This window comes from Bradysia coprophila, unplaced genomic scaffold (genome assembly GCF_014529535.1).
Source record: "Bradysia coprophila strain Holo2 unplaced genomic scaffold, BU_Bcop_v1 contig_350, whole genome shotgun sequence".
Taxonomy (NCBI): domain Eukaryota; kingdom Metazoa; phylum Arthropoda; class Insecta; order Diptera; family Sciaridae; genus Bradysia; species Bradysia coprophila.
This window is the reverse complement of record NW_023503608.1, coordinates 3,478,007-3,499,700: the sequence shown is the minus strand read 5'-3', so window position 1 is coordinate 3,499,700 and position 21,694 is coordinate 3,478,007. Positions and strand designations below refer to the sequence as shown.

At 36.4% G+C, this 21,694-nt stretch overlaps 2 protein-coding genes and 2 long non-coding RNA genes across 7 annotated transcripts in view; 2 read left to right on the top strand and 2 right to left on the bottom strand.

Annotated features, from left to right (window-relative positions):
• LOC119080275 overlaps positions 1-8,576 on the bottom strand; it is a 9,090-nt gene extending 514 nt beyond the window's left edge. Inside the window, exons 1-2 of the long non-coding RNA XR_005088300.1 lie at positions 8,565-8,576; positions 7,794-7,795 (exon numbers count right to left, since the gene is read on the bottom strand). This is a non-coding gene — a long non-coding RNA (uncharacterized LOC119080275). The remainder of the gene's footprint in view (positions 1-7,793; positions 7,796-8,564) is intronic.
• LOC119080271 overlaps positions 1-12,500 on the top strand; it is a 25,461-nt gene extending 12,961 nt beyond the window's left edge. For 2 of the 3 annotated variants that reach the window (XM_037188533.1, XM_037188534.1), the window contains 12 exons: positions 507-714; positions 781-2,603; positions 2,662-2,813; positions 2,878-3,003; positions 3,067-3,290; positions 5,380-5,638; positions 5,796-5,935; positions 6,003-6,223; positions 6,343-6,487; positions 11,621-11,976; positions 12,036-12,222; positions 12,300-12,476. In XM_037188533.1, coding sequence (XP_037044428.1) covers positions 507-714; positions 781-2,603; positions 2,662-2,813; positions 2,878-3,003; positions 3,067-3,290; positions 5,380-5,638; positions 5,796-5,935; positions 6,003-6,223; positions 6,343-6,487; positions 11,621-11,976; positions 12,036-12,222; positions 12,300-12,413 — 3,955 coding nt within the window. In that variant the 3' untranslated portion in view covers positions 12,414-12,476. Of the gene's footprint in view, positions 1-506; positions 715-780; positions 2,604-2,661; positions 2,814-2,877; positions 3,004-3,066; positions 3,291-5,379; positions 5,639-5,795; positions 5,936-6,002; positions 6,224-6,342; positions 6,488-11,620; positions 11,977-12,035; positions 12,223-12,299 lie in introns of all 3 variants that reach the window. The other variant, XM_037188532.1, reaches the window with a different exon arrangement.
• LOC119080276 overlaps positions 1-21,694 on the bottom strand; it is a 25,848-nt gene extending 4,154 nt beyond the window's left edge. Inside the window, exon 1 of the long non-coding RNA XR_005088302.1 lies at positions 21,541-21,694. This is a non-coding gene — a long non-coding RNA (uncharacterized LOC119080276). The remainder of the gene's footprint in view (positions 1-21,540) is intronic.
• The window catches only part of LOC119080273 (transcription factor EC), a 45,747-nt gene continuing 39,470 nt past the window's right edge, over positions 15,418-21,694 (top strand). The window contains exons 1-2 of one of the 2 annotated variants that reach the window (XM_037188539.1): positions 15,418-15,887; positions 16,436-16,707. In XM_037188539.1, the coding sequence (XP_037044434.1) occupies positions 16,550-16,707 (158 nt within the window). In that variant the 5' untranslated portion in view covers positions 15,418-15,887; positions 16,436-16,549. Of the gene's footprint in view, positions 16,708-21,694 lie in introns of both variants that reach the window. The other variant, XM_037188537.1, reaches the window with a different exon arrangement.

Below are 21,694 nucleotides of genomic sequence, written 5' to 3'. Positions count from 1 at the left end.
TTAATTTTTTAGTTCAAATTCCTATATTGGCGACTCCTTTGATTAAACCGTCTACCTCTTTCCTTTCAGCGTCCTATGCGCTTCTGGGTGGCCAGTGCGGCCCTGAACCTAAGTGCAAATATCAGCCATATTGGATCTGTTACTTCTTTCGATAATCTTTCGTAATCTTTTTCTTCCTTGCTTTTAACAATGAAAGTATACTCTATAGGTATGGTCTAATGTGAATGGAGCGGAGGAAATACGAAATAGCTATTTCATATAAGCAAACTCCTCTTTCAATGAAAATCATTGAAAGGTGACTTTTTTATATGAAATCTATATTGCCTCCGGTGGAACAGACCATCTCTGGTTTGCACTTTCATTGGCCTTTAGCATATATTTTACTGAATCATTAACACAATTTTCCGAGTTTAGTATTAACAGATACCATGACCGAAACTTATTTATTTGAATTAACAATGTTTTCAGTTTCGTGAGCTAATATTTATTTTATTTGATTTTTACAGAGGCATGGGTACTTCTGACTATTACCTTGAACGTGTCGGCCTAGAAGGAAACCTACGGTTGAGATTGAATTTAAAAAAAGGAATAAATGCAATTGGTCGAGCGGGCAGTCGGAGTGCAATTGATTTCGGCATCGATTCATCACGCTGTTCGGCACTCCATTGCGAAATAACTGTTTCTGGTAATTCAGTAGAGATCGTCAATAAAAGTGTAAGTTTCATTTTTATCGAACGATGTGCTATGCAATACGAAAAATTTCAATTTTCCTTTTTGCAGAAAACAGTTGGAACGACTGTCAACGAAATTAAACTGACCGAGCACAGCTTACAACTAAAGGAAAATGATATCATCGGAATTGTACGTGGTATTGAGATACCGTGGGACCTTACCGGAAACTACAATTTGTTTGTCTATCGTTTATGTCGATACACCAGCGAGAATCTTCTGACGATAGAAATCGACGATGATGAGACCTACGAAATAAGTGACGATGAAAATCCGTATGACGACGACGTAATTATCGTGGATCCGATTGATATAAAAGTGGAGCACGATCTGAACATACAGTTATCGAGGGACTTAAATGCAGAAATCAAGAAGGAATTGGAGGACATTGACGAATCGGAAACGTATTTTACGCAAATAAAGCAAGAGCCATCGAATTTTTTCGAAATAGAAACCACCGGCGACATCGTCAAGCATGAACCAGCTGACATTACAACATTTGATCCGCATCAGCCGAATGAGGATTATAATCCAGAGATGCTTCGACGTGAATCGAATGATTCTACCGATACGTTGATCTTTTCTCCGAGTCACGAACAAGACGATGAACATGGTGTAGAATACAATTCAGAAGGTGCACCAGTGAACATACGCCTCCATTCCGATGACGAAACAATAGAAAATGTGAGATTGTTCGTAGAACAGGAATTTGAGGTCGATACAGCCGAAATAGATAGATCGAGGAAAAAAGATGTTCCGGAGATGGTCGTTGATATTAAGCAAATGGACAAACGACACAAGAGAAGTGGTTCGAATGATTCTACCGAGACGTCGATATTTTCTCCGACTCATCAAAGGCAAGATGAGCGAAGTAACCAATGCAATTCAAAAGATACACCGGTGAATAAACAGACCCTTTCCAATGGCGAGACGGTAGAAAATGTCAAATTGGTCGTAGAACGGAACTCTGACCGCGTAGCAGCTGAGGCAGTTGAAAATGTTAAGAGAAAGGATGGTCCTGAGCTCGTTGAACCAAAACCAATGGGCAAACGACAGAAGAAAAACGTAAACGCAAACGAAAACAAGAGCGACCGATCTCAAACGGAGAAGACAACCGCAACTGTGAAGCGAAAAGAAAAGCCGAAAATAGCAAGTACTTCGACGCCGGCCAAATCGAATGAAAAATCGACAGCTAAAACATTAGCCAAAGTGAAATACACCAAAGATAACCGTGGAGCATTCTTAACTGATCCGACTCAGATGCCTGGTTTGCCAACGCCTGTGAAAGAGCGCAGAAAAAGTATATTCGCCACGGTGCCACCATTACGACCATCAGTACCGCCGGTACCAATTAACGGAAGCAATACCAACGATGCAGAAGTCGATGAGGTTGTTTCAAAATTGATCGACGACGTTTCAAAATTGATCGACGACGACGCAAAATATTCGAGCTACAAAATTAAGAAACTGTCCTTCAACGATCTTCGAAAGGCAGATGTTTATGACGCGTCATGTAATTCCCCTGTTCATCAAAATGGTGGAAGTACACCCAATTCCGGTTACAGCGAAAAAGTTTCTCGCCCGAAAACAGGCAATGTTTCCATTAACGAATCGTTTCCTAATCAAACTGGCTTTGATACTGACATATGTAGTGTGCCGGATGGAAGAACGGGCCAAAACGAACTCAAACATAAGCAGACACCGCAGCCACACAATGAAAGAGCTTACCAAATTAATCCTTGCCACGAAGTCATATCCATACTGACGTCCTATGATTACGAACAATTTAAGACAGTTGACACATTCTGCCAGAGCATCGATACAAACGTTCAGTCATTCGGCGATAAGTTTGATGATTTCACGGAATATCAAGGGTAATACTGCGCTGAAGTTGTTTCCCGTTCATTTCGCTAATCCGTTCACCATTTTCAGAAAAATTCTGCCGCTGATGATGTTGGAATTGTACAAAGAAATTGAACTGGAATACCAGAATTCCATGAGTCAAGATTTTCTCAATGTGGTCGTGATGGACAAGAACCTTGAACGGAGGGGAGAAGGACGCCGAATGGTATTTCACTGTCAAGGTAGAAGAATGACCTCCACAGTATTCTTGTCACTTCTTTCATTGACCTTGCATTCCCTTTACAGTCGAAATTTCATGCAGATCGAAATATTTGTTCGAAGGCCACCTAGTGCTAGCTCGTTGTGATTGGAATCGAAAGAAAATCGAATTTCTTGCCATGATTTCGTCCATTTCGTATGTAGGGAAAACAGGTAAAGCGATCAACACGTTCGTCATGTGTTTGGTATTAATTTCACGACAATTTTCTTTTAAAGAAAACCTAAGGCTCGCCTATTTTACCCTGGAAACATCGGTACTCAATGAATCGATGCCGGTGGAATCCCTTCAAATCCGAGCTATTACTGTGATATCAAATACATTGAATGGATTCCGGTCAATTTACAGTTTGCACAGTTCACCGCTCTTGAACTTGATACTGAATCCGTTGTCCACTCAGCTTTCGCCAAAACTGAATGCTAAGGTCGCCTATAAAGGATACGTAAGTAACTCAATTCGTTTTACGTTAAGCTACACCAAAAAATTGTTGCAGGGGTGTCACTCCTACTTAAGCCCCTTTGAATCCTAAAATTTCAAAAAAACATAAAACCTCAAAAGATGAAGTTTCACAACTTTTGCTCCGCTGGTTTCCTCTACTTTTTTACATATTGGAATTTCATTTTGAAGCTCTGTCTTCGTCAATCGTAAACATTATTCAGATTTCCGATAGTGTTGAAACATTACTTCAAACAAGAATTTCCTAACATCCTCCTTAAGTCAAGCCTCCGAAGTTCCTAGTAGATAGGAGGCAATATAAACCATGGCAGCCCTATTATTAAACGAGCCGTCAGAACAGTCGGAGCGTTTGCTGCGACTGAGCCCCGTACAAACCCGTACATCTATTGCGTACGTGACCCTAGTTCGTCCGTCGCCCTACTCTTACCGTAAGCCTACTGCGCCCGTAAACGTCGGTAAAGTAAAATTCTTATGAAATGTGTACGTCTTAAAAATTGCGCATAGCGCAATTACGAAGCCCCGTACGACGTTCCTTTCAAAAGTAACACAAACTACACTTCCCACTGATCAGTGATTTTGGAATTATCATTTTCACCGATTTATATTGATTTTACAAAAATCCAAAATGGCGGCCGACGGCCATTTTGTTAGGAGGTGGAAAGTAGTACGGCTGCTTTACATTCGTTAGTACCTTTCAAACAAAAAAAAATTAATGAAATTCGGTCAAAGTTTACTCGAGATATTAACAAAAAACACCACCTTCACTGTACGGCCGAGTTGCCACATATAAGCTCACTCCAAGAGACCTAGCTCACGCTCCGGTGAAACCAATTTCATAAACTTTTTATTCCCTGATTGGTCAATACCTATCTAATAAAGCAAAATCCATCTAAAAACGTTCAAATTTGGCCAACCTACAAGCAAAAACGGCTTGCCGCCCTGTACCTAGTTCACACCAAGGGGTCTAACTCAAGAGTCGGTCATCCAATTTTCATAAACTTTTTTTTTGTCGATCCGTATTGTAAATACCTTTCATTTGACGTATCACTTACAAGTGCAGTGCTTAAATGTCTGGAGATATCGTCGAAAAACAGTTAGGCACTTATTGGGCACCAGCTCCGGAAGGGTCGACCTAAAATCGTCCATCTTCGAACTTAGCCTCACTATTTTGACTATCTTTCAGGGAAAAAAAAAAATTTTGAAATCGGATTTGATTTACTTAAGATATCGACGTGACAGACGGACAGACAAAATTTTTTATTGTGGATTCGTTATCTGTGAACATAGGCAAACACTTTGCCCTTACCGTCTGCTTCGAATTCCATCAATTACACACGGCATCGTAATCCTATAAGCCCCTTCGTACTTCGTACGGGGCTAAAAATTGCAATTTATCGGGTTGTTACTGGAAATTGTTTTACGAAATGTTTAAACGGGCCCCCGCATACTCTCCGGTAAGCAATTCTGACAATAGAAAACACGCTAAACGGCGAAGTGTGATTCGAGTGACCTAAGTAAGTATTCGCCTCATAAATACTTTCTGTTTATGTAAGTCACTGTGATCCAAGTAACCCAAGTGAAATTAAATGCATCAAGTTCTGTTGAAATCACTCGTCACAATTTAATCAGTTCAATCATAAAATTTACTGCTGTCTCGTGTAACGGACCAGTGGAAACGACTGAAGATGGTTAGACCACGCTAACCTCTGACCGCCACTGTATCCGGAGGTCGAAACACCATTTCATCTCCACTTTCGCTTCACGCGATCCATGGGAAAGGGAAGAGCAATTATGCTCTGTTTGTTTGTTCTGGTGTATTCGTTTGAACTTGATTTTTTCTGCGTATTAGATAACACCACCCCTGGAATTAGTGTGTTTTCCAGGTAAAATAAAGTTTTGTACCTTCGGAATATTGAAGGCATTCCAGCTAAAAATTCGAAACGAAGTTCAGTCACGTTTTCCTGAATCTTCCTTTGACATAGCAACCGCCTCTCACACCATACACAGTTAATCAATATTTCATTCAAGATCCTCACCGTTTATCCGACTGATATTTTTCTCGAAAACGTTCACAGACAAATTCGTTGGACACCGACCAGATGTCAGCGTTGAAGGAAATCTATAACCGATGTAAAAATCTGAATGTTCCCAACATATCACTCGTCGACGGAGCATCCGGTACTGGAAAATCATTTTTGATTTCCGATTTGGCTCTTCAACTGGTCTATGGTGACAGCTTGCCCAAACCGTTGAGAATATTGATTTGTTCGAGGAGCAATCGAAACATTGACGAAATTACGAGGAAATTGCTGTACGTACGGGATAGAACTGTCGGTAAGTTGGTTCAATGGCACAGTTGCTACTTTGGTCCAACTATGAGACCGAGCAGTTGATGTTGGTTGTCATTGTAGTACCCTACCCAGTAACATATAAGTGTTTGTGCAAATCGACTTTCGGCACCGATTTCACATATAATTTGACATAATTTTAGCCGCACAGAAAATCCAATTGGTAAGATTCGGTTTACTGGAACAAATCGACTTGGAGTGTCGATGTGTATCCGTACAGTATATGAAGGAAAACGAACAACGTTTCATTCAATTGGCTAACATTGAGAAACTAGAAAAAGAGGTAAGGACGTTGTCCAAATGTCCATAAGATCCTTGTAAAGTGATTTTACCACAAATATTTTCAATAGAAAAAGACATTGGAACTGAAAGTTCGAGCTCTACATTTGGACGATGAAAACGATAATAAAATGGAACTGAAGCTCTGGAAGAATAAACTGATCAAAGTAAATACTCTCCTCGGTCGATTGAGAGCAATTGACAAAACTAAGCTTGGAGATGCGACAACTATCTTGTTAAACGCTTGTGACATAATATGCACTACGCTGGGTAGTATCACCAAATTACAAAGGTATAAAAAAATACCTTTTACATATTAGACAATGTAACTTCATATTTCATATGAGCGAAGCGCCATTTACATTGCCTTCACACGTAAAATCTCTTGATGTGATCATAATTCCATTACAGCTTCATTCCTCATGTCGATGTGTGCATAATTGACGAATCATCTCGGTGTAATGAGGCATTAACATTGCTACCGTTGCGATTCGGTATGTCTTCGTTAGTGTTGTTCGGAGATTCCTCTTTGGCTCCACCAGTAGTTTGTTCCCAAGTAAGTGCCTACTCAACTTTTTGGTTTTTTCCTATTGCATTCCGTCATTTCTTGGTACAATCAGGCGTTCACGCAACAGCTGTAGGATCATCTTTGTGAATGGTAGAAGAAATTAGCCCTGACGGCACAAATCAGTAACATCCGTCGAAAACCGTACTGTTTCGTAGCTCATGGACTTTCTTCGACGCCTTCAGCATGTAGTAGCCACTGAGTGAGAACCTATGGCATTTACTTTGCACCGAGATTCATACAACGTTTTATGCAACAGAGGCATCTAAAGTTCGCAATTTTCGAACATTATAATACTGAGTTGCATAGATGCTTTCTAAGGCACTAGATGTGTAGACAGTAGACATCGTGTGCCAAAAAGAGCATTTATCACCGAGTTGCGTACAACGTGCTTCTCAAAAACGACAACACAAACTTTTTGTCACTGAGTGCAGTAATGTTTGTTTAGTATGTCACTAGGAATAAAATGGCGCGTTTTTCGCCATCGTGGTAAAAAACACACATTTTTGTTCCGTTGGACATATACTATAGGCTGAACAAATTCCGAACAAATTTTAATTTTTTTAAATTCTCGGTCTCCGTATACACTACGATATATCACTCACGCTTATTTTTTAATCAAAGTAATCCCATCAATGTTACAAAAATGTTACTCAATTCTTCATAACAGAAAAAATCCGAAATTTTTTCAACATTTGATTTTCTCTTCGTACAATAAATAGCGAATTCCGCAACAAAATTGACACAGCTGGGAACGAAAAGTGAAAGTAATCGTGAGAGAAATAGTACATTTCGTACCTACACGTAAGTTTCCGAATCGAATACGCTAAAAAAGACTTTTAGTCCGTGGTACGAATAGTATTTTTCATGTTGGACGTAGAAAAAATGCGACGAAGTCGCACTTTTTGGGTCCTAGGTATGAAAAAGTTTTTGTTTTGACTCTATCTGTTGAAAGCATGTCGAGCATTGACGTCGACTTCGCCCCGTATCAACAAAATTCAACTCGACTTTGAAAAATACTTCTAAAATCTCCTAAAAAAAGACCTCGAACATCTCATTAAACTCCCATAAATCAGGATCAAGATCAATTCAAACAGTGGATGAGCAAAATAACATGAAAAATTTCGCTTCTAATTACTAATAACTAGTTAGCAAAATAGCTATTGTAGGTCTCTTGCAGGATTATTTTATGAATTTTTCAAAGTTTTTCTTAATTTTAAAAATCCAAATAATGAGCTTTGATTGCGGTTCGGAGTTCTGAGAAATTAAATTACAAATCCTAATTACAGTGAACGACATCTCAAATGTCTCACTGTCATTTTTTTCAGAGAATGTCATTGTGAATTTACAATGACACAATAAAATTCTCAGAAAAAATTGACAGTGAGACATTTGAGATGTCGTTCACTGTAAGAGAAGATTACGTCCTTTTTCGCCCAGTGTGAGGCAAAACTTACGTAATCATTTTACTCAACTAGTTATAACGCTGATGTCAATGAAGTTGTGACTAATTTTCCAGTGGTGCGTGCAGTGAGTCAAAACATAAAACTTGAAAATCAAACCAGTGGAAGTTTCCGACCATTCTTAAAAGTTTCCTATGTGCAGAATGAGCACCAGCTGAATATCACCAGCTGGATCTACTACACACTTATTGTATGATAAACAATCAAAACACATTCTTAACAATGTGTTCACTTCATTCATGCGTGTTATGTGCGCGCATATATGACGTTAACGTAGATATGCACTGTGTGTAGGTTGTCTTTGAATTGTTTACAATATAAAGTGTTTTTGTTTGTACACCAGCTGGTGATATTCAGCTGGTGCTCATTCTGCACATAGGAAACTTTTAGCAATTGTAGATTTCTTCTAGAAAAAAACCCTGTGTCTCTGTGTCTGTGTAACAAATCACAGATTATTATATTTTTAAATCGAAAATTTGGTAGTTTTGGTGCAACTACCACAGCTGGATTGACATTCAAAATTGCAATGCCACCATGAGCAAATCAACACCAAGCAAATAATAATTCAGGGGTCGTTCTTGTCCTTATTTCCTTATTTTTCCTACTTTTCGAGAATTGTCCTTATTATGTCCTTACTGTACTAATTGTCCTTATTTTCTGTTTGAATTTTTATGATTTTTTTTTGTTCACAGAACAGAATCAAAAAATAGATAAAAGTATGAGTAGCTCTAAATAATTTTATTTTCTTTAATTTTCCAACGCAACATCTGTATGGAAAAATCAAAATGTGATTTTAACAAAAAATTTAGGCACCCTATAACTGAAACAAAAAATTGTAAAGAAAAAATCAAGCTAAACGCAAACACCATAATAGGTAGGGCTCGCTAGCTGCATTTTGGTGCATTTTGGTATAAAAACGTGAATTTTTTACGATTGATTAGGAGACTTTGAAAAAGTGACCTCTAGCGCCATCTACACCCGGTTGAAGTTTTCGATGCAGAGGTAACTTTGATGAATTTCTGTGTAGCGGGAATCGAAGCTACGCAGGTGATATTGGTCTCAAACGAAAGCTAAGGGTTCAAAGTTTTTTTTTAGTGCAAAAAAATTTCACGAATTTTCCGATTTTCCCGTAGTTTTTCCGAATTTTCTTAAAAATGATATTTTAAAACTGAGGTGAAACTTAAGTAATTTTTAAAATTGATTCAAAAAAGTTTTTTTTCTTCGCTATTATCGTTGCACATTCAGTTTCCAAACTTTTAACGATGAAAAAGTTTTTGGATGTTCCGCAGCAGTGGTAACTAGTTTCAGTTTTCATCGAAAATTTGATCCCTTTTGCATGGCGAATTTTTTTCGGCGAATTTTTTTTTCGTAAATTTAATGAGACTAGTACTGGGAATGCTAGGCATGATCTAAAAACAAAATAAAACCAGTTTTTCGATTTAAAAAAAAATATTAAGTTTCCGAAATCTGCTAAAATCTGTAAATTTTCCTCCTTCGGCGAACTTTGACAGACCCTAAAAAATCCATAAACGTTTCAAACAGCACAAGATTACTTATAATGCTATGCTGGGACCCTCAGCTTTTAAACGATACCAAACACTCTACCGCCGGATCAAAGGATGTATGCCTTGTGATGTGAGATATGTGGTTGGACCCAATTTCAAGCAAATTTCGAAATATATGAGAGGTAAGTGGAAAAGCCGCAAAAATCATTTATAAAGGGATATTGATTAGAAAACGGAAGTTGTCAAAAGCTGACTCACCCAAAATAATTAAAATCGTTTTTGTTTTGCCTTTTCCACTTACCTCTCATATATTTCGAAATTTGCTTGAAATTGGGTCCAACCACATATCTCACATCACAGATCATACATCCTTTGATCCGGTTGTGGAGGGTTTGGTATCGTTTGAAAGCTGAGGGTCCCAGCTAACCATTTAAAGTAATCGTGTGCTGTTTGTGGCGTTTATGGGTTTTTTAGAGTCTGTCAAAGTTCGCCGAAGGAGGAAAATTTACAGATTTTAGCAGATTTCGGAAACTTAATATTTTTTTAAAAATCGAAAAACTGGTTTTATTTTGTTTTTAGATCATGCCTAGCATTCCCAGTACTAGTCTCATTAAATTTACGAAAAAAAAAATCGCCGAAAAAAAATCGCCATGCAAAAGGGATCAAATTTTCGTTGAAAACTGAAACTAGTTACCACTGCTGTGGAACATCCAAAAACTTTTTCATCGTTAAAAGTTTGGAAACTGAACGTGCAACGATAATAGCGAAGAAAAAAAACTTTTTTGAATCAATTTTAAAAATTACTTAAGTTTCACCTCAGTTTTAAAATATCATTTTTAAGAAAATTCGGAAAAACTACGGGAAAATCGGAAAATTCGTGAAATTTTTTTGCACTAAAAAAAACTTTGAACCCTTAGCTTTCGTTTGAGACCAATATCACCTGCGTAGCTTCGATTCCCGCTACACAGAAATTCATCAAAGTTACCTCTGCATCGAAAACTTCAACCGGATGTAGATGGCGCTAGAGGTCACTTTTTCAAAGTCTCCTAATTCTTTTTGATTCCCCAAATGTATATTTATCAATGGTAGAAAATTCACGCCTTTATACCAAAATGCACCAAAAAATGTATTTTGTTCAACTAGTGAGCCCTACTAACGGTCAGCTACTACCTCGCTTACCTTACAACTTTCTTTCGCAAATAAAATACTTCTTTCAAGCGAAATTGCTCTTATTTTCAGTTCAAAATTGTCCTTAGAATGTCCTCATTTTTGCATTTAAATTGTCCTTATTTCCTTATAAGGACGAATCGAATTTCAGTACGAGCCCTGATAATTATTTGTTATATGATAACTGATAGCTCATACTTAACATTACAATTCGAAAATTTTGTAGTTGTTAGCTGACTACCAATATTATAATTGACTAACAAACGTAATTTTCGGCAGAGATGTTTACTATTCGAGAACTGAGTACCAACTGACGAAATTATTTTGCCTGCTAGCCTATTTAAAGCTTGAATTTTTGGTAATTGACTGCCAAACTAGTAGTTGACTACCATGTTGGATACAAGAGGTGGTAGAGATGTTAATTTTATGAGAGCTGCACACCGACTGATGAAATTATTAAGGCTACTTGCCTATTTATAATTCGATAATTTGGTAGTCAACTACCAAACTGATAGTTGAATATGAAATTGGTAGTTGACTACGAAACTGGTAGTTGACTACGAAACTGATAGAAAGTTGGTGGAAATGTTTACTGTCTAACACCTGAACGTTGCCTTTTTCATATAAACTTCGTAGCCGCTGAACTCAATTTGTGTGTCACCGCCTTCGTGATCAACTCAAAGTTGTCTTAACCTGTTTCTTTCAGAACCTTGGTTGGTAGCACCAGAATTGACAGAATTGACAAAATTGAGAGAAAGAAAAAAGACCTCACTAGGCTTATAGTCGGTCGATTCTTGTTTAAAATTGTAGTCTGCCGTAGAAGGCATTTACAAAGAACGTAACTTCACATAACTTCATTGTGTGCTCCTGGTTCCGGCTTCTAAAAACCGTCTTTGTAACAGAGGCTTCTTCTTGTCTATCGCCTCTACTCCAAATTATACAAATAATATTTTCAGATATCGCTATTATAATCCTTTACCGTTTTTTAGGTGGCAAATGAGTTAAACTACGGAAATTCATTGTTTCGTCGTATATATAAACTGTATTCGAGTACGCCTGACAGCCCAATCTTCCGACTAAATATTCAACATCGAATGCATCCGGAAATTGGAATGTGGCCAAATGCTTATTTCTACAACAATGTACTACATCAGGCGCCCTCAAACTTATTGGACAATTTACCGATCGTTCCTTACAAACTGATATCGTATGCTCCCGGAATGGAAAGCGACAATATTATGTTCGTGGTCAATTATTTGTGCAACAATATCGATCCAAATAAGTATACCATTGGCGTTATTTGCACCAACTCGAAAGATTCCACAGTGATGCGGAATAAACTGAGGTATAAAATGACTTGTGCAAAGTCTGGGTTGCTAATAATCGTTTCTCTTTCTGCTTCAGTGATCATCCGCAGGTTGGAGTTTACCCTGTATACGAATCGCATTTGGTTGAGAGAGATGTGGTCATCATTTGGATAAGCAAGGAGCATGGAATGTCCCATTTGGCGGACAGTACATTGTTTAATCGGGCTGTTACTCGGGCCAAACGATCTTTACTGATTTGTGGAGCCGATTTGGCATTGTACAAGGTATGTCGATGTCGATCACATCAGTCTTGATTCAGTGTGAATACGAAATCTTATTTCCTTTCTATTATCTTCAACAGAGCCGACCGATGTGGAAATCAATACTGGAAGATGCGCAAGAAAGAAAACGTTACGTTCACCTCAAAAAATTTTTACAATCAAAACTAAACACATTACTAAGAAGGAAAGTGTAAACGAACAACCAACAATTGTCCGTTAGATTTGTTAATTAAAAATAAAAACCAAAATTAAGTTTATACGAATGAATCGTTGGACCGAAACGAGTTGGTTTTGTGTTTACCTAAATGATGATCATCAGTACGAGCGTGATGAGATACAAGGCTTGCGGAAGCGATGTGGTCGTCAGTATTTCGATGAAAGGGAAAACGAGCTCAGCAAAATCGAATTGGGAGATCGCCATCTGTTCAAATATCCAGCTGGGGTGCAACGACTGACACTATGAAATTATCGATTGGATAGAGAAGGTGCGACTACAATTGTTACGACTTCACTATCAATTGGTTTTGCGCAGCAAAAAGACGTTCACTGTTATAAATTGCACAATTTGGCCAATGTTAAGCAGGAATTAATAAGTATTTTCTCAAGGATTGAGGTATCATGAGTCCAACAAAATTGATTCAGGTAATGTCCTAAGTATTATTGTGCGGTTCCTCGCGTGTTTGAGCAGTTGGTTTCCTTCTCCACTGCTAATTAGGATTGAAACCTGTCTAGTTAGGTGAAAGTTTGTGTGCAACGGCGTGAGCTTAAGCAATTGGTTCATCTCCCCACTGCATGGGAACCATCCAGTTGGGTCACCTTGGTTATGGAGTGCCATGATTGGCGACTCCGACTATGCCATTATTTGGATGGCTCCCAAACTGGGTTTTGCGTTTCTCGCGATTTTGCTTTGTCGTTTCTTTTAAGTTGTTGGCACAAACAACGCTTTGGCTGTTTGATTAGATTCAAGCGGATTGTCGGAAGCAATCAAAATTTGTGCGACAATATTCTCGCCGTAAGGATTTACGTAACGAATGATCATTCGGTACACTGACTGATAAAAGGTGTTCACTTCGTTGACAATTTCGCTTTAAATGTTCGAAAGCTTGGCGGATGGTTTGGTGTGAATTAGGAAAACTGCTTCCGCTTAGGTTGAGGAATCGCTAGTGTGGGTCCTCATACGGGATAGATTTTCAGGTTCCTGAACGTTGAACCAAGGAGACAAAATTGACATTCAAGTTTCTCATTATTTTTTATCTCTCGTATGTACCTTGATGATCCATCAGGCTACTTCACTGACAAGTACGAAAGCGAAATCGAGAGAAAGAATGCAAATGCAGAATCTTACAATGTGCTTGATATTAACTTGTTCGTCTGGAAATCTGTTTCTGAACCGTTTTACACTATGACGATTAAAGTAAGGAAGACTGTGCATTTGAGTGGATGAATGAAATGGTTTGTATGAAGTATGGGTGGTAAGTTGAATGTTACTGGTGCAGGTAATTATAGGTTATTGCAAATACTGAAAATCAACATTTAGTAGCTAGTCCGATCACTTTGTCAAGCGACGGTGATTGTTGTTAGTTTGTAAGTGCACTGCATGACGAGTAGCGCCCCAGCGCTGTTTTTGTCATGAATACATGGCTTCCAACTATGTATGAATGACATCAACTGTGAGTAAATAAGGGTAAACCAAGTAGTTCATCTACTGTAAGTGTTTACACGTTCATGCTCTCTGGGATTGTGCACAGGCGCCAGCTTGTATGTTGCAAGGTCAAGGTCACTCCGTTGTGAGGTATTCTTCTGAAAAACAGCAGACCGAAATCGGACGCATTTTCGCTTGGAATTTTTTATATGTGCCCAGTAAGGTATTCGACTCCAGAAGCCAAAACCACTTTCAAAAAAATTCTTCGAAGCTTGTGTGGCTAGTGTAAGATAATCAAAAATGTTTAGGCGGTTATATTCATCGTAGATTGTAGAAAACTTCCATCAGACTCAACTTCCCCTGAATATACATGCAATTACCTTTCTAATGACACCCCACTCGACTATGTACGTTTCGTGTACCTCGAGAAATTTCTGTAAGAAAAGTGTAAGTTTTCATTTTTTTTTTCGGTTAAAAAAATCAACTGCACATATCTCAGTGTGGATGAATTTTAAACCCAATAAGACCGTATTTCCACCGAAAGTACATTCAATTACCTCTCTAATGATAACCCACTCGACCTTGTACGGCTCGCGTAACTGGAGAAATTTTTGTAAGAAAAGTGCATGTTTTCTGTTTATGATCACCTCACACTAACCATAAAAGCTTCGAAGAATTTTTCTTAATGTGGTTTTGGTTTCTAGGGTCGAATACCTTACTGGGCACATATAAAAAATTCCAATGGAAAATGCGTCCGATTTCGGTCTGCTGTTTTTCAGAAGAATCCCTCGTGTATTCAACGTGTATAACATCATAGAAACCATTTTTTTTTCATCTAAAATTAATCTGGCTTTATGTCGTATTTACTAGCATCAGGGACTCTGATTCAGACTTTACAGTTAACGTTTAGTGTCGTATAACACAAAATGTTGTACTTCTTTTGTTTAAACGTTTCCTGGTACGTGTGACATAATCTTTTACTTCATAATGTTGACAATCAATTTACTATAAGAGAACACAAGCAGGAGTTCATCGTTTATTTCTATAGTGTCTTTGTCGGTAACACATGATGCAGCTGTAAAAGAAACAAATATTGTGTTCAGGAGCTATCACGAATTACTCGTTTAATCACTGAAATAAATAAGATAATTACTATCTCATAGCTGAACGCATGATTCCTATATATACTTCCTCTTATCTGAAGCATTCTATTTGGAGCCTACAGACATAAAAGCAGCACTATTGCTAATGGGATCTTACAGAGCAAAACTTGTGAGATAAATCCATTTGGTTATGGGACTAAAAATACCTAATGAGCTGGATTTTAACTGTCTGAGAATTGTTGTAATGTAATACTTATGTCTGCTAGACTTAGATCATCTGATGATTATTCAACCCTAAACAAACGATACGTATCGCTGTATGACGATCGAATCGGTTTTTTGTTTTGTTTTAATGTATTTGACAGCAAGGCTATTACTTCACTTGTTTTCGTCGTCATTGTTGATAACAGATGTCTAGCAGTTATAGCTCAAACTCTCTATTGAACTCAAGGTACGACATAATTTTTCGCGAGTAACCTTCGAGACCAGTCTTAGCCATAATATAACGGATTTTAATATTATGTGGCTTTTCGTTGTGTATAATAATACCTACACATAACCAGACACGATTATACTCATCGGACTTCGACGCTATACATATGTGTTTTTATCTTAACTCTGTCCATCACATGAACCGCACATATAATAATAAAAGTCAAGAAGTTGCAGGTCTCTCTTTCCATGTAAGATATCCACATCTACACATATGCAGGTTTCACTATCAGTGATTGTTTGAACATTATTAACATCAATGAAATTTTATACTCAAAAAGATTTGTTTTGTGTTTCACTGTGGCAATTTTTGCTGTTTTTGTTTTTGTCGAGAGAGTGATTTTGGTTAAACAACAATTAAAGTATTTATTAATGTTGTGTTCACTTGACGTTTCGTCGATGCGAAGCATTCGAAGTAACTTTTGAAACGTGTAAAAATTTAGTTGATTTTAAAATAAGTAAAATATTGATTGAAAGATCCGCGACAAGTGCCATGGTTCAGATAATATAGTTTGGTGTCTTCTTTGTTCAAATAAATTTAAAACGAAAAATCCGGTGAAAAGTCATTTCATTGCGAATGTTAACTCTCGTTTTTGTTACATTTCGGATTCAATTTATATTTTTACCAAATAAAATTTTGTCTCTGGTGCGCATAAATTAATCGATCAGTGATCATAAAGCCAATATAGTTGCTAAGCAAAATAAAAACTTTTTTTTAACTTAAATCGAACGTCTCTCCATCAAGTGTGTAACTACATATGAAAGATATTATTTGGCAATAAAAAAAACGTATGAGCGCAACTTTTTACAATTGATTTTGTTTGTCGATTCATAATTGCTTATTGGCGAGCTAAATAGTTTGACTATTTACATAAGTTCAACTTACAATTTTATTTTTATTGTGTTATTTGATTCGTGTCGAAAAGTAAATTTGTGAAACATGTAAATTGTTATTAAAAATAAATTCTTCATTTTAAAGCCAATATTTGACTATAATCACAATAATATCTCTGTTACCTATAACCACTGCAAACTATTTGAATATACAACCAGCAGAAGATCAGAGTTTTTCTTCTTCTTCATTCCGTTCACCATGGACAACGAATCGGGAATTGATTTAAATTTCGATTTTTCTGATCTGTACGATCTGTATGACTTCAATGACGATAAACTATCTACCGCATTGGATAAATCACATGATGCAGCTATGTTTTACGAACTTAAGTCGAAAATAACAGTACCTGATGAAATGTAAGTGTTTTTCCTGCTGATTATACTGATTACACTTTTTATACCCATGCTAATTTAATGATATCTCACAGATTTTGCAAATTCGCTCATTCATTTGTAGTGAAAGTTTCAAGTCTGCATTGTAAATGATTTTTAATGTTGTTCGGACATTGAAGCGACACTTAAGGCTTATTCACTAGAGTTTAATCATCGTGATCGACTTTATCACTTTCCAGTTTTCTTTTTTCTCATTGAACTTAAAAAATAAATTTTTCAAACGATTTCCAATTGGAGGAAAGGGTAATCTGTAAAGATGGTGTACAGTATTTGAATATGTCACCCTTTTCGATATCGTAACAATATTATTCGATCTACTACTTCATTTGCGTAAAGAACCTCATCTTGTTTGGAACTAAATCTATTACTTCAATATTCTTTTCATATATTTAATTATCAAACAAAATACTTGTCAGAGCTCATCGCTTATTCTTGTCGTCGTTGTCGATAGCAGATGACTAGCCGTTTCATAAAAACGTTTCAAACCAAATAACCTATTCTTTATACCGCAAAACTTTTTACATTAAAAAAAAGAACAACAGAGCATGACGTCTACAATTTTAAAATATTACACAGTTCCTAGAACATAAATAAATCTTTCAATTCGACGAGAACATCAACGTTTAACTTTAATTTTTTTGCATCAGTTAACGAACACCACCATCTGTATTGTAACGATATTCTTGTTCATTAATTGAACGAATGTATATGAATGTGTCATTCAAAACAACCCAATAAGACCAATCAAAATAACGGCGACGAGCGAATTTAATATAATAACAAATCAAACCAATTGTCGTTTACATTCAGATTTAAACCATTTAAAAACGGCAGTATAACCATTCGATCTCCTACTTCTTTCGTTGCAAGTATTGCTAAGTGTCTGATAGAAAATCTTTTACTTCTTTAGTTTGCCTATACCATTTGCTATATAAACGAACACTGTACTAATTACTTGTTTATCGTTGCCACTAACAGATTGATGTAACTCACAAATTCACTCGTATTCTCAATTGATATATTTATGGCAATACCGTCCCAAAATCCCGCCAAAACTTTATTTACTTCCTTAAAACCAAAATTATCTTGTCCAGTGAGTTACTTACGGGTTTATCTGATTGTCAATGGCAATTCGAGTTTCCAAACTTAAACTTTAAACTTAAGATTCTCGGCATTTTCTTGTATTGATAACACACAATGCAAAGATAAAAGTTACTTATATCTTGGCACGCAGTACACGTTCAGGCCGATGAGTGTATAATTTTAAGACAGTACTTATATAAGACGTAACACTACCTATCAGCTAAATGAAATATTGGTTCCATGAAAAGTTGTAAATTATTTCTACAGAGAATATTTGTATCATCTCCTGTGACGACTACGCAATACCTGTACGTAGCGCCGTTCTTTGATAGAATCTAATTATGCACGCACGTATCATTCATTATGTCTAGTCGATATACGTGACGTATAGTGACGAGCTATGTGACATTTTTGGTGTGTTAGATCTCTATTTTGTTACCTTGACGTCACCGTCCAGTTTGGAAAATATACGAAAAGAATCTGACCGCACGTTTCGATTTTTAAAAATTATGTAGTTTGGTTCGATTTAACACAATATACAATAAACCATAATGGAAATGTGTTAAATTAATTATTACAATTTTATACAAACAAAAAATTTCGTCTTTGTTTATTTTTAAAATTGTTAAATTATCTGATCGCGACTGTTCCTCTCTGAAATATGAGAAATGAGATGAACAAGAAACCACAAAAAGATGTGCTGAAATCTAGAGTATATGCACAATTATGTGGCAGCTTGTAGTGGTCGGAAGCAATATGTATGGAAAAATGATGCGTGTGTAGCATGACAACAGATCCTGAAACCGTTTCTTTGGTCGCAATACTTTAAGCAGTCAATATCCTTCAAGATTTTCTCAATCGAATTCCATCAAGAAAATTATTCCATTTTTCAAATAGGTGTGCCTTTTGCGGGCGGGAGGTTTGTTAAGAGTTTCATGATTGGGAAAATAAATCATTATTGTAGCGTTATATTGTAGGTAGACTAAAAATTCAAATTAAAGATTGAATAAACGAGTATAAAAATTCAAAGTTTTCACATTTTGGTATATGCATGTAATGTTAGACATATAGAGACTAACAGAGAGAATAGACTTTTAAGAACAACTCAGTATTGAATGAAGTTCAGTATTCGGTTATATATTTCTGAGATGCTTCTGATATTGAGTAGTTACAGAGAGAGACAAGTGAAATTCGACATGTTTCCTGGGAGTTGTTGTGGCTTGTAAATGATTCCACACAAAATTAGTTTAACAAATGAAAATCTAGATTTTTTATTTTGGATTTCACTCTTGCTGCAAACGCTTGACTGTAAAAGATAAATATTTAAAAAAAAAATCAAGTTTACAGGGTGGTGAGACCTGGCTGGCTTAAACTAAAATTAATTTAAAATTAAATTAATTTCCCTTTAAAAGTTAGTGTAGTTTAAAGATAGTTACGCTGTTAAGTATGGTTTCCACTTCCAAAAAACCACTACATTTTGCCTCCGTTTACCTAAACCCCGCCTCTTTTCTATTGTTTAAAGAATAAACGGAAAGACTAAATAGTGCTTTTGTCGTATGTGGAAATCAGGACTTAAACTTATTATTAAATAAGGAATTCAAGAAGTCGTGTGGTATACCAAATCTTTAAAAACTTGCATTTACGGATCTCACATAAAAAGACTGTAATCTTATCTACATTAGATCATGAAAAGCTTGGACCTCTTTCCAGTTCAATTTTCCATATTTTTCGTTTCTTAACACCTATTCAATTAATACTTGGTGTAACTGGTTTCCACAGTATTTATTGTCAGTAGCATGTATGACACGTAACGGATACACAAAACATTGAAGAAAACAAATCAGTGCACGCGGTCAAAAACAACGCGTGTACATTCTAATAATTTGCATTTACAAAAACCTTTCTAAATTGTCGTTTGAATTAAACCTCGTCGAACAATATTGTTGCTGGAATTGCAACGGAATTTGAGTCTCGATGAAAATGATTACTAAAATAACAAATATTTCTTCTGTGTAAAATGGATAAGGGTGAAGATTATACGTTTGTAGATTAGCAAAATTTCTTAGAACAGTTTTTATCAAGAAAAATCGCAATGTCTTCGCATAGCTTCGAAGGGATTACGATTCAATAGAGTCATAAATCACAAAAATATTGTCACCTAATCTGTTGTTGAATTCTTGATAACAAGGGATCCCCAACAGCTATTGACTTGTAGCAGTTGCATTCGAATTGGGAATTATTCAGTGCGTGCTATCGTACAATGACCTAGATTTTATTGGGGAAACAAATGTAAAACAACAATCAAAGTCTCTGGATAAAATTGTTTTTAACGATAGATTGTCAAATACTTTGAAGGGATTTTTTTTTCTAAATTGTGTATGAATCACTACCTACCATGCATGATAAAAGGGCAAAATTCCATCTTCAAATAATTGAACAAACTGTTTAATTTTACGTTTATTGTACCGCGAATGATGCTTTAACAGTTACGGCATCTATTACTTCATTTGTTTAAGTATAAGTGTTAGAATGCTTCCAGCGGAACTCATCAGTTAGTTTTACCGTCGTCGTTGCCAATAACAGCGGTCTAGCTAAGGTTACACGAGGCTGTGAATGTTGATGTATTGATGCATCACTCATAGAAGATTTTCAATGAAGCATAATTAAACAGAGCCAATCACAAAATTGTCTTATAGCTAGATCGTTGCGTGTGTGCGATGTGAACACGAATGAAAATTTCATAAAAGCTTCAATGGTATCCCTAAAGTCAAAGCGATTTGTGAGTATAAAGAACAAGTTAAAAAGCAGACCCGGACATGTTCTACAGCAACAATTTACGGATAATACCCGACTGCTCCATCTTTACATAAATTAATGAATTGATGGCACACAATTATTACCAGTATCTTTCCATAAATGAGTTAATCACTCAATCGTCTTAAATAAGTGTGTGTGTTTTGTTGAATGGTAGACGAACGATTATACCATAAAAGAGTGCGTCAAATATATTACAAACATAGAAACTAATAGTCATTGTCAAAACATTATCACGCAACGAAACGGTGTCTTCATTTTCTTTACTGTACATGATTACAAACGGTAGGTGATCGTCGGTAAGACTTGTGTGTGATCACAGATTAACGATGCTCGGCACCAGAAAATGGAGCACAGCGCTTTTTTTTTTGTTAAAGCTCATCGAATTCGGGTGCTTCATTTCGACGTTTGTAACATTTTACTCCAATATAAATGAAGAGTTTAGTGTCTGTTTGTAGCTTGTTTATTTTATAATCGACAAAACACAATTAAGTTAAACAACACTCTTTGATGGATCGACTTCGCTCGAAATTATTACCATTTCTAATGAATAAAAAATTATGTTTGTCAAACACAAACTCTATTAACCGAATTATAGTTTCGGTTGGATGTGCAAAAGGATGATGTGAAAATTGAACTTTCTAAACTCGGTTGACATTTTATTCGTGTTCGCTGTTTGAGCTAATTTTTAAATTATCACGAACGGTCAACGAGACCGACGGAACAGTAAGACAATTTTCCACTTAAAAAACTCGATTAAACTGGCATAGCCTTTACTACTCGGCAAATGAATTGCAGTTTAAACTGTATCGCTCCGCACAGCTAGACAACACAGCCATCCATACATAACCGAATTGAGTGTAGAGATATGTCATTTTCGCGAACAGTTGCACCACTCACCAAATTTAATCGTCGTCAATTTATTAACAAATTAAAAATAATTTTAATGACATTTTGTTCTGAATGTCTTAAATACAGCCATTTGTTCACACAACAATTAGCTATTTATGTACATTTTCCACTAAACAAATCGCGCAGTCTGAATTGTACAAAA